This window comes from Serinus canaria, chromosome 10 (assembly GCF_022539315.1).
Source record: "Serinus canaria isolate serCan28SL12 chromosome 10, serCan2020, whole genome shotgun sequence".
Taxonomy (NCBI): Eukaryota; Metazoa; Chordata; class Aves; order Passeriformes; family Fringillidae; genus Serinus; species Serinus canaria.
In genome coordinates this window covers 3321056-3333370 of record NC_066324.1, presented here as the reverse complement: position 1 = coordinate 3333370, position 12315 = coordinate 3321056, and the positions used below count along the sequence as shown (strand labels likewise).

The 12315-nt window shown below is 47.4% G+C and overlaps 1 protein-coding gene across 1 annotated transcript in view; it reads left to right on the top strand.

Moving 5' to 3' along the window:
• The first annotated feature begins 317 nt into the window (after positions 1-317).
• Positions 318-12315, top strand: part of ALDH1A3 (aldehyde dehydrogenase 1 family member A3) — a 33481-nt gene continuing 21483 nt past the window's right edge. Inside the window, exons 1-4 of the mRNA XM_030228618.2 lie at positions 318-458; positions 3817-3921; positions 9322-9462; positions 11171-11300. Coding sequence (XP_030084478.2) covers positions 360-458; positions 3817-3921; positions 9322-9462; positions 11171-11300 — 475 coding nt within the window. The 5' untranslated portion in view covers positions 318-359. The remainder of the gene's footprint in view (positions 459-3816; positions 3922-9321; positions 9463-11170; positions 11301-12315) is intronic.

The following is a 12315-nucleotide window of genomic DNA, read 5'->3' as shown; positions in this document are numbered from 1 at the left end:
TTTGGTAGCCCTTTGGGATCCTGAGGGGAGAATTCCTTTGGGATCCTGTGAGTCCCTTGGGGAGTCCTTTGCGAGCCCTGTGGGGACAGCGCCGCGGGAGCGCTGTGGGGACCCCGCAGCGGCGCGCGCGGTGCGCGGGCGCCCCCCCCGCCCCTGCGGCGCGCGCGGAGCCTCGGCGGGGCCGTGCCGCCCGTCACCTGCAGCCGCGCGAGGGGCCGGGGCGGGGCGCGGGGGGCGGGGCCGGCGCGCGAGGCGGGGGGCGGCGGCCAATGGAGGCGGGCGGGAGGCTCGCGCGGCGCTCTTAAGGCGGTGCGGGCGCTGTCAGCGGGCAGAAGGCGCGCGGGCTCGACGGCGGGGCCATGGCAGCCCTCAACGGCGCCGTGGAGAACGGGCAGCCCGACAAGAAAGTGCCTCCGCTGCCGCGGCCCCTGCGCAGCCTGGAGGTGAAATACACCAAGGTGAGCCCGCCAGGCACGGGGCGCTGGGCGGCGGGTGGGCTTCGCCGTGCTGTCTCCGATGTTCGGTGGAGTCAGTGTGGCGGTGAGATGTTATATTTTTAACAGAAAATTTTCACCCTCAGTGTCGTTTTTCTTAGCTTCTTTTAATCCTTCTGCTGCCTCAGACAGTAGGTTTATAGGGGTTTGAGGTTGAGTAAGCAGATGACAGCGGTGTTTCTAATGGAGCAACTCTTGCCCCACTCCCTAATGCCCAACACCTATTTTTTTTTCTTTTTAATAGAATAACTCCTCCAAAGCTGTTGCTCTGCCCCAGGCACCCTGGGCTCCTCTCCCTGGCTGTGGTGCCTGACACCATCTTCCCCTCCCAACCCACCCGTGAACGCCTCCAGCTCCCCGCTGGCGCTCAGCAAAATCCGATTTGGATGGGGTGAGCCTGGGCAGGGCGAGGAAGGTTTTATCCCTCAGAGCCGCTTGCTGGGGTTGTGTTCAAGTGTCCTTGACCCACAGCTCCCCTGCGGGGAGGTGGCTCTGTTCCAGTGGTGGTTTGGGTGGTGGTGAGCACAGGGCCAGTGTCTGGCAGGACGGGGCCTTGTGGAAAGGCTCTGCCATGAGACTGGAGCCATCCTGCAGCCCCACGAGAGAGTGGTGCTCCTGTTGGTGGCTCTTCGTCCCGCTCCATGGCCTCCCCACGGGATGAGGAGTCGGACACTGAGCCCACACAAACCCTCACCTCTCCGCTCTCCATTGAGTTTCCCTTTAAACAGTCGCTCCTGACCTTTTGGTATCAACCAAAGGCTCCTGAGCTTGATATCTCTGTCCCTCAGAGATGGGGCTGGCATGGAGCTGAGCAGGGCTGCAGAAATCCCTGCTCCCAGTGCAGCTGTAGCTCTGCGATCGCTGAGTCGCTTTTTGTTCCACAACAGGCTGACCCGCTGCCTTGCGCAGTGCGGAGAGCGTCCCGGCTGGGTACTGCTGAGGAACCTCGGCTGCCATAATTTCAACTTTGTGCCTGGACTAAAAGAGCTGCAGGGGCTGAAGGAGTGTGCTACTGTTGCATTTTTGTGTTAAGCATTAAGAAAAAACAAAATTCGAAGCTCATTCCCTTGTAGCGAGGAGTGAACAGCGATAGCTTATTTGGCAAGGTGTTGATTTGAATTATGCATCCGAAGTGTACTGAAACAGATTAGCAATTAGGAGTAATCAGTGCACTAGATTAATTTCTTAACATCCGAAATTTATCTACTCTTTATTTGTCAGATAAACTTGTCATTTAGCAGCAAATTGGATCTGCAGCTGCTGGTTGCAGAATGGCGTAATGCAGCACAAACAGCTCTTTCCTGCGTCCAAAATGGACACGGCCATTTGAGTTCTTCTTAAACATCCAAATGTTCTGGTTTTTGTTATTTTTATTGTTGTGAACACTTTTAAACACTCCTTAGGGATCTTATCCTGCAGCCGTGTGTGTTTTCAAACATGCAGTTTATGCTCCACAGTTTGCCAGAGACTGTGAGCGCTGAAAGAGTCAAGGTTGTATCTTTAAAGTGGAAACCAACATAAATTAAAAGTGTGAGTTTGATGTTTGATCTGATGCTCCCGGTGCATCTGAGAAAATAATGAGCAGCAGTCAATTTTCATAAAACTGTGAGGGTTTTTGTGCAAGCTCTGAGTTTCGCCAGATGTTTACAGCTGACAGCATGCTTCCCTCTGCTTAGAGGAGATTTTTATTTTTGGTTCTACCAGTTATGGGGCTGGGGGAGAGGCAAAGTTTTTCAACAAAGATCTTTCTTATAGAGCAGCTTAATGCTTGTCATGAGTGTGTGATGGAAGTGATCTGTCCACAATTCCTTGTCTCAAATTCTGGCTGTGAAGCATGAACTGTGGATATACTATTCAATTTGATTTCAACTCCTGGCACCAAGGACTTGTGATATGTGGTGGATTCCCAGAATGATGCCAGTGTATATGTTACATTTAAAACAGCCTGATCCTGTCACTCTTGTGTTTTACTGCTTAGTAGGAACATCACTTTCCCACAGAATTAGCATTGAATGCAAAGAAAAAAATCAGTATCCTTCCCCAGTCCTTAGTTTGTGAGCATATACCTGATACTGTAATTTTATGGTTCCTGTCATATTTCCCACATTTATAATGCAACTTTTCTTCATTAGGGAAATAAAGGAAAACTGAGGTTAAAATTTGTAAATGTTAAAATGTAGCACTTGGATAATAGTTTGGGAGCACTGGTGTCCTAAACAGGAGTTAATATTTCTAACATTGTATCTTTTCTTGTGACTTCCCTTGGCAACATTTTTGTGAAATTTTCTTTTTCTCAGCCTGTTTGAAACAGGTGGGTCCAGCAGTGCAGCTTCCACACCAATTACACTTTGGATGCTTTATGCAGAAATAATAAGAAAAAAGTCCTTTCAGGAAAAAAGCTGCCCAAGGAAAGAAAACTATGACCCAAAGCAGTGGGAATTCCGAATGTAAGAGATGCAACATTAATCTCCTGGTGGTGTGTAGAGACTCATAAACAAGATTGCAAATGTGGATGGCTTCCAAATAAAAGTACTAGCTTACAGCCACTAGCAGGCTACTAATAAAGATTACTTCATCTAATCTTATTTAAAGTATATTTATAAAATATAACACTGCCAAGTCAGATCACAGTGTGGATAAGATGCATGTTGAATCAATTAATTGTATATAGGTATTCATGTTCTGTTTACAGTGAGTAACAACACTCCAGTATTTAATGCATTTTCAGTTACGCAACGCTGGGACTGTTTGTTCTTGCTCTGGAAATGCAATATTTTGAAACACTTAAATCTTGTCACAGATGACTCCAAGTGACGTGAGAGGCTTGATCTGGCCTGTGACAAGGCATGGTGGGGTAGAGGCGAGCCAGAACCCTCCTCCTGTGGACACTGCCAGAGGGAGAGCAAGCTGTGGAGGTAGCCCAGGGCAGGGCACAAACAGCCAAGTAATAATTGTACAGCAACATGTAACAGGGGGCTCCTTCTTCCTCAACCATACAAGTTTCTCTTGGTGTCTGCTTGCTGTTCCCATGGAGATGTATTTCAAAAACTGCCCATTTCTCACTGCCAAATCCCAGTGTATTTCTCTGTGGGACCCATGCTCTGCCTTCCTCTGGCTCAAAACTAACTGGGTGCGCAAGGTTTGTAGAAATGCTTCTGTAATGCCAGCAGTGTCCCTTGGAGAGAGCCTGAGCACACTTGACTCTGCCATGGATGGAAGCTGAAGAGCCCCTGGACCTTTGAAGAGCACTTGCGGGTTTTTTTGTCTATATAAGCTGTTTTTCTTTCTCCTGCCCATCCCACTCCCCTTGCTCTCTCTTCAGATATTTATTAACAATGAATGGCACGAGTCTACAAGTGGAAAGAAGTTCCCCACCTACAATCCTTCAACGCTGGAGAAAATCTGTGACATTGAGGAAGGAGATAAGGTAAGTGTTGTTGGACAAGCAGTGCAAAAGACATTTTCAAGAGGATTTCTTTTTGTAGGGAAGCACACAGAGGAAAAGCTGGCTTTTAACAACAACATCCATCTGGCCAGCCTGAGCTGGAGGTCTGGGACACTAGATGTACTGCTCAAGAATTACATGGGCTGGGTGGCATCAATCCTGTCCAGCTTGTCAGGAGCACTTTCCCTGCTAGGAACTGGCTGCTGAACACTGCCAGAGGAATGAGATCGAGCATCATTCTTGTGCCATAGACTGGAAGGAAGTAGCCAGCCTGAGGAAATAGCAATGATGGTGTGTGCTCACCCTGACAGGATTTGGGCCCTGTGTTGGGGGTGCTTTATACCCCAGCTGCAGGGCAGCCTGTTGGAGACACTGAATTGAAACTCCCCCTTTTTTAAACAAATAACCTGAGTGCTTGGGAGAATTTAAATTTGATCATGGAAACATTGACCACTTGCTGCTGGAGATGTGGTGCTGCTTTTCTAGCTGGTGTTGTGGGTTCTGGCCTCCTGTACAGATGTGGTAACTCTCCCTAAAACCAAACCAGAATCTCAAGAGCTTTAGTGTTCCCTGACTGGCCCTGGTGTGCTGTAGAGTAACCTGAGATGTAACTGCTTGGGTTTGGTAACAGCCTGAGGTGAGGAACAATCACATGTGACACTTTTTTTGTCCAAAACAGCTCATCATGTATGGGCCAACTGGTCTGACCTATGGAAAAGAGCTGGGCCAACATCTGGCTTTGTGCAGGAAGTCATGGGAAGGTGATTCACTGCTGTGCTGTGCCAGGGCTTTGGTAGTTCATTGCTGTGGGCAGTAAGTGATGGGCAGCATGGCCATTTCTGCCTGCACTGACTTCTTTTTCTTGGTATTTAAGCTTGTCCGGTGCTTGTGAGGCAGCCTCCAAGACTTACTGCCACTGGGGATCTGTGCATCCTTGGGGCAATTACACATTGAGGCAGAACCAAACATTATGTGTCATTTCTTTATCCTGACTGGGTAGGACACAACTGTGTTTAATTGCAGTGGCATGTAAACAGTGGAATTGAAGCTGACTCTGATGCAACTGTATTTTGATAGGCAGAAACCATGACGTTGTTATTGTTCCCTGAGCTAAGTGTCTCCTCAAGCAGCTACAGAGTATTACATGTGCAGTTTGTGCTTGCTTCTCAATGTTGGCTAAAGAAAATTGTTATACAGAACTAACAGACCAGTTTTGCCTCCTTGAGATTTGTCCCTGAATTCAGCTTCTAGCTTGCAGGTGGGTCACTGTAAACTTTTCCAGTCAGTGGAGCTCCCTCCCCCTGAGTACTCAGTACAGGTGACTGATTTCTTAGTGGAAATTGCAGCCAAAAATGTAAGCTAGCTGTGCTTTGGGTGCTGAAAGCCTCTTACATACATCTTTTAAAACAATATCTTGTTTTAACTAGGTTCTTCCAAGAAACTGAGTGGGGATTAGATCTAGATTAATAAAAAAAAATACTGGGTGATAACCATCCCCAACTAGCTGTTCACCTTCTGGTGACACTTGACCACATCCCACCCTCTTCTGGCAAACAAAGGCCCCTGAGGCTTCCCTTGCTCTGGTTCATCCCCTTGTGGGGCTGTAACTCCAGTCTGCTGGAGTCACCACAGGAAGTGGTGAGTTGTGTTCAGTGGTGCCTTGTCCCCTTGTGCCACTGTACTTGCTGTGCTGGCCCATGCCACTGCAGGGGCGGCATCTCCTGTTACTGCCTTCAGCTGAGCTCTGCCAATGTTGGGCTCTGCCTTCACAGCAGGCTGGGAACAGAGCTCCCCTTCCCAAGCCCTGAACAGAAACCTGCCCCTCCCTGGCCACGCAGAGTGTTTTGCTTAGGCTGCACGTGAGGGGTGGAAATTTGGCAGCTGATATCTCAGCGATGACAGTTTAGTCTGGTGCTGAAACTTGGCCAATGCTTTATAAGCCTAGAAGCAAAGGTTTTGTTGTCTGTTCTTTAGTAACAGAATTGTCCTTGATGGGACAGTTGAGGGATAAATAAGTCTGTGTGGGGAAAGACGCCCTGAAAATAAAATGGTGGATGTTTCCACTGAATACTGGAATATACTTCACAAATAAAAGCTTAGTGTCCAACTGTTTGCCAGGTTGATAATGGAAAAGGAGTCACTCTGGTGTTGTCCCTAACACTTGGAGACAGGCTTTTTCCTTCTAGCAGCTTGATGACATCCTTCAAGGACAGAGGAAAAGTGCTCCTTCCTCAAAGGAGTGCCCAGCTCAGTTGCTCAGAGCATGGGCAGCAGGTTCACAGCTGTGACTGTCATGTCTCTGTCATGATCATTTCTGAACAGTTCACTCTCATGTGGATCTTTGAAGGGTTGTGAGAGGGATTTGTTCAGTCAGCCTGTCCCCTTCAGATTGTAGTGGCAGACTGAGGTAAGACCACAGCAGACTTGCAGCGCCCTCAATAATGATTTTGGACATTTCAGGCTATTAGGGTGCTGTTTGGAACTTAAAGCATTTCAATGTATGGACTGTTTGCAGAGGAGCAGGTCAGGGAACCTCTTCTAACTGAAAAACTGTGACATGCTCATGCCCTATGTCAGAAGAGTGTCTTTCCAAAGATGTGCACAGGGAAGGCTTTATGAAGAAGTCAGTAGGTGAATTGAAGGAAGAGGGTCCCCAGTGGGTGTGCTCCATTCCTGGCACTTCTCCTCACTTGGAGCACTCTGGGGCACCCTGAGATTGAAACAGAGCAAGGCTTTTTGCAGGTGTTTTTCCCCATTCACAGAACCAGTGGGATGATGGTCTTCACTGTACTCTGCAGCCTGTGCTGGGGCAGGAGAGAGGAAAAGAGGATGGGAAAGAAGAAAGGAGCAGCAATGAGCAGGACTTGAGCTAGAGGAGGAAGATGGACGAGGCAGCTTAGAACAAAGAACAGTGTTCAGGGGGGGAAGGTATGTGATTGTGTAACTGGGGGTTGTATCATAATTCAAACACCCCAGGTGGCTATGAAGGTTTGTAGGCATTTCCCAACACTGTAAAGACTTTGCAATCTTAATATTCTTAGTGGAGCTTTTTATGTAATGCTCAGTAAATCTGTTATAGATCCGAGTGGGGCACCAGGATGCATGGATCTCCTCCTGCTGTGGTTTTGTGCACCACAGGGTGTTCCTGGCACCTTGACAGCTCAGAGTCACTTTGTCACGCCTTGTGCCTACCTATTGCAACATGCCTGCAATGAACATGCCATTCAGACTCCCCTAATGCCTAGTCATAACAGGATGGATTAAGAATGGCATTTCAGCCCTTCCTGAAGGATTTCCTTGTTTTTGCTGGTCTCTCAGGCCTATTGAGGCTGTGCAGAAAGGAGGCTGTTAGGATATCACTTGGTGGTACTACCCTCAGGGTGTTTAGGGAAAGCCTGTTTGCCTGTGTGACAGTGACTGCAAGCTCTGAGCCACCATTTGTACCCAGAATGTCTGAGAAAGATGGTTGTCTTCATTTTTGTCTCTACAGGAACTGCAGCAGGGCTCAGGTTCTCCCATTTTTAGAGGCTGGGGAAGATGTGGGCATGCACTGAAGTCCTCTGCCCACGCAGTCATCTCACTCCTGTTCTGAGTGCCAGGGTGGAGGGAAGACCCTCAGCACCGATGGCATTGTGCCACTGCAGACCCAGCTCCTTGCATATCTGTGCTCCCAGCCTGGTTGCAGAACTAATTAATTGCTGCTAAGGAAAGGCTTGTTTAAACCTGACACACTTATGTTCCTTTGCCTGCTCTGTCACATAAAATATTTCCTTCTTTCAGCTTAAGCCTTCATTCCAGCAGGCAGGATGGGGTATACATGAGTGTGCAGTGGCTGGTGCTGCCTTCTGGCTTTTGTGATGTGCCAAGATGAATCCAGATCAACTCCAGCACAGTGAGCCATTCAAAGGCCTGTGGTGGCTGTGGGTGATGGGCCCCAGGCAGCACCTGCCTGTCTGTGCTCAGTGGCTCTGGGCACCTCTGCCCCACAAGCATCCCTTGCTGGACCAGAGCCATCCTGTGACAGCACAAGCTTCCTCCAATGGCATCCTACCAGTCCTCTTGCAAAAGAATGGAATTCTTTTCCTGTCAGTATAGGTCAGACAGTTCCAAAGCTGTGTGATCTCTTGGTAAAGAAATGGAGCCAAATATAATGTAAGGTGCCATTGCCTTGGGTGATGACTTGCAGTTTTGGCCACGAAGGCAGCATGTCCCCCTACAATGTGTTTTGTTGATTGAGCACCACCCATCCCCTCCTGTGAGGGGGATGTGGCCAGACCTTGTTGGATCAGTGCAGAGGCTCATTTCCTAATTGTATCCAGACAAGACTTCAAAAAAAAAAGCTATAGATGAGAGCAACTGGTGAAGTGCTGGGAGGAATGATCAAGGTCTGACACTCTCCTTCCCTTCCCACCCTTTTGAGCCAGATATTGCAGTGAGGTGCAAGTTCTCCATCAGCTGAAGTGAGGCTCGGGCTGTGCCAGACCTTACATACAGCAGGGATCTGTCCAAAGCTTTATCAATGCTTGGGGTACAGCCTTGGCCTTGTGGATGTTGGTGGCAGTGTTCCCACAGATTCCATTGGATTGGGAGCCCTTGGCCTCGCTTTTTTAATCAATGTATGTGAGGTGATGGGAGGGGTCCAGGGCATACCATGGCCAGAGCAAATGAATGAAGCTCTGGGGTGATGGTGTGGGAAGAGAGGAATTTGCTCCCTATCTGGTTAGTAACTTGGTTAAACAGAGTTGGATTTGCTCCAGAGGATGGTAAAGCTGTTGGGAGATGAAGGGACAATGGCACTCAGTGTGTGTTGAGGAAATGTCATTGTCATAGCACTGAACAGCAGAACCTTTCCCATCCGGTAGAAATGTTCTGGGAATGAGTTCTAGGATCTAAGGGTGATTTTTGGTGTGTTAACTGCCTTGGCATGGGCTCCAGGGGAACTGGATGGTGGGATCTGAGCTGTAATTACTTCCCTGGGTAAAATCTTGATCTCATGGGGGATTTTCCTGCCCACACTTGTTTAGAGGAGGCTAATTCATGTAGGCCAGTGGCCTGTCATGATTCTTCATCCTCCCCCAGTGTCACATCCTGTATTGGCAGGAACATGATTTTGGATTATTTTATAAACAAGTCAGTTACATTAAATTACCCTTGAAAGACCCAACTGGTATTCAGACCTCAAGGTTGTTTATGAGCCCAGGCCAAACATAAAACATATTCCAGGCTTGAATTCAAATCCAGGAGTGAAATGAAAGTGGTTTTGTTGGACAACTTGGTTTTGGCCACTACAGCACCAACTGGGAAGCAGCCTGGAGGTGTTTCTGTGCCATTGTCCAGCTCCTTCCTTGTAACCTGAGGTTTTCCTGTGTGTGTGTTGTGTAGCCTGATGTGGATAATGCAGTGGAGGCAGCAAAGGCAGCGTTCCAGAGGGGCTCTCCATGGAGACAGATGGATGCCCCAAGCAGAGGACGACTCCTGCACAAGCTGGCTGATCTCCTGGAGCGGGACAGAGTCATCCTGGCAGTGAGTACTGGGAGCAGTGATAAGCCAGCAACAGTTGGCTCTGGTGTATCCCTATCTACCTAATATTTTTCTGTTCTCTTCCTTCATGAAGGGCAGAAGACAGGAATCGTGGCTTTGTTCCCTTTTCTGCAGGACTTCAGGGGTTTTAAAAGGATGTCAGTTCTTCTACATAGTTGATTTTTTTTAAGAACTCTAGCTAGTTATTGAAGGGATTAAATATATTAATGCTTAAAATGTGCTCAGTTGGTAGAAGCCTTTGGACTCTACAGGCCTTGTACATCTTTCCAAATAGCACCCAGAGATCCTCAGCTTGGGGCTGCTGTCCATCCCCACCTCAGCTCTTGGATCTCAACACTCTCCAATCAGTGCTGCACTTTTACCTTCAGGGAAAGGCATTTATGACATTCCATGCTGTCAGATGTGCAGGTAACAGTGCCAGTGCCCTGCTGAGGTCAGTGGGAATTGACACGTGTGTGACTCTTTGAGCTGGGTCTCTTACCCCAACACAGTGTCACTCAATCACATGACAGTTTTCAGTTTCAGCAGGGCAAAACCAAAACATCTTGTTCTGAAGACAGTTCTGGGCAGCAAATAAGAGGAAAGAAAAGAAATACATATCTATGTGTGTGTGAATAAACCCTGTTTATTTTCTGCTCACTTTTTGGTGTGACTTTGGGGTACCCTCCTTTTCCCTTAACCAGAACACACTTCAAGCTTGCTGTGGTCCTTCTGGTCTGGGAGGGTTTGTTTGGCATTGCTGTTTGCACTGCAGAAAACCAGCCCTGGCTGCCTTGGCTGTGTGCTAAGCAATGACTTATAAAAATCAGTTGTTTTAGCAGACATTCAGTGGATAACAATTCTTGCCATTCCAAGGGGAATGTCTGTTCGAGTGCTGTTTGGACCCTGATGTCTGTGGAGCATGACAGGGTATGACTTCATGTGTAAACAAAGATGTTTCAATCTACCAAGGGATAGTACTTCCTTTATGGATGTGCTGGCCATTTGCACCAATATGCCATTTCATGACCTGAGTGGAGAACAAAGCATTCCCTGAGCTAATGTCCAGAACACTGTGAAGGACACAGGCTCAGCCTGGACTTTGTTTAGAGCTGATCAGCACCAGTGCAGCTTCAGTGAGGCATCTTCTGCCTTGCCCTGGGCTCAGCACAGATGGGAGCCCAAAGGCTACTTTACCTTTTCACAAAACTCTGTAAAAAGTATGTTTATCATTGGACAAAACAGGCTTTTCAGAGGTTAGGCTTATGAAGTAGAAAAATTAGATTTATTTTTTTCTAATAGAAGGAAAGTAGCTCTGCCTGATTTCAGTGACACCATCTGGACTCCAGAACATCTGTGCTGGCAGGTCAGTTAGGGTGAAGTTGTGATAGTCACATTGTTTCTGACCAGTGCCCCAGACCCCAGCCTGTATCCCACCCACACTCACCTTCTGGGGGCTTCTGGAAGGTGCCCCTGGACAAAGCAGCTCCTGTAAACATCAGAATTACTGTGTCTCCTTTCCCTTCTGCATTATTTGTATTAACAAGCTCATTCTCTAAATATTAGAGGAGGGAAGAACATTCCATGTCTTCAGAACAAGGCACAATAAAGCTGAGAAGAGGACTTTTTAAAAGCTCTTTCTTAAGAAAAAAAACCCCAAAACATTCACTTGTCTGACAGTGCATGCAAATTGTTTGTTTTTTTTTTTCAGACTCTGGAAACAATGGACACAGGAAAACCTTTTCTGCAGGCTTATTTCATTGACCTGGAAGGCTGCATCAGAACACTGCGGTACTATGCTGGATGGGCTGATAAAATTCAGGGCAGAACTATTCCAGTAGGTGAGTACCTTCAGTTTCAGAGCTGGAATGGGATCAGGCTTGAGGAGGAGGGAGATCCATGAAAGGCTGGCTTCTGAAAACCTGCAAAAATACCCTGCACTTCCTTTCTGTCTCAGGATGCATTTTAGGCAGATGTGTTTCAATATTGAAACTAATGGGAGAAGGTGGTTAATGCCTGGATAGATCTCTGGAAAATAATGTGTGGGCTCTTCTGCTGCTTTTTTAACAGAGAAACTTTTGGTCAGAGCAGTCACACAGAGAAAACACTTTGGTCCAGGTACAGAAGTTCAAATATGGTTTTGGTGAGAGCAAGTTAAGAGAATGGATGTCCTTGTGGCATGATGGGCAATATGGAGTATTTTCAAATTTGGCCTCTTCTGTCCCTGCATGTGGGTGATCTCTGAGGCTGTGTGAAGGACAGACACTGCAGACAGAAATTAGTCACCAGAGGAAGGGCCCTGGAGGGCTGAGCTAGTTCAGCCTGTGCAGACAGCAAAAGGAGCCCTGTCAGTCATATAAACTGAGATTTGTCACCCTCATTCAGAGTGGTGTAAAGCTTTGCTTGTCTGGACACTCCTTGTTTGTCCTGATTTGAAATCACTTTGAAAAAGCATCATTAGAAATGTTCTTGCTCTCTGTCACATCTTCCCAAAGAAAGTAGGTGTTCAGCAAGAATGAATTTGAAAGGGAAATGTTCTTCCTGCTTTCTCTGTGAAAGAGCAACAGCAGTATTTTAAGGTGAATGGTGCTACTTTAGTTCCAGAGTTTCATCTTTTTATGATTTGTTACCAGGAGTGTAATTCCTGTCACACTGAACAGGATTCCTGTTTAAACTGGATTTTAAAGCTCTCTCCCCCAGGGAGACAAGTGCTTTGTGTTTTTCAGTAGGACACAATCTGAAGGAAATTTGTTTGCTCATATCAGTGTGATAATGAGTTATCCTCCCCTCAGCCTCAACACAGGGAGTGTGCAGAAGGAACTGAACCCTGGTTTAAAAGGTTCCTGGGTGACTGTG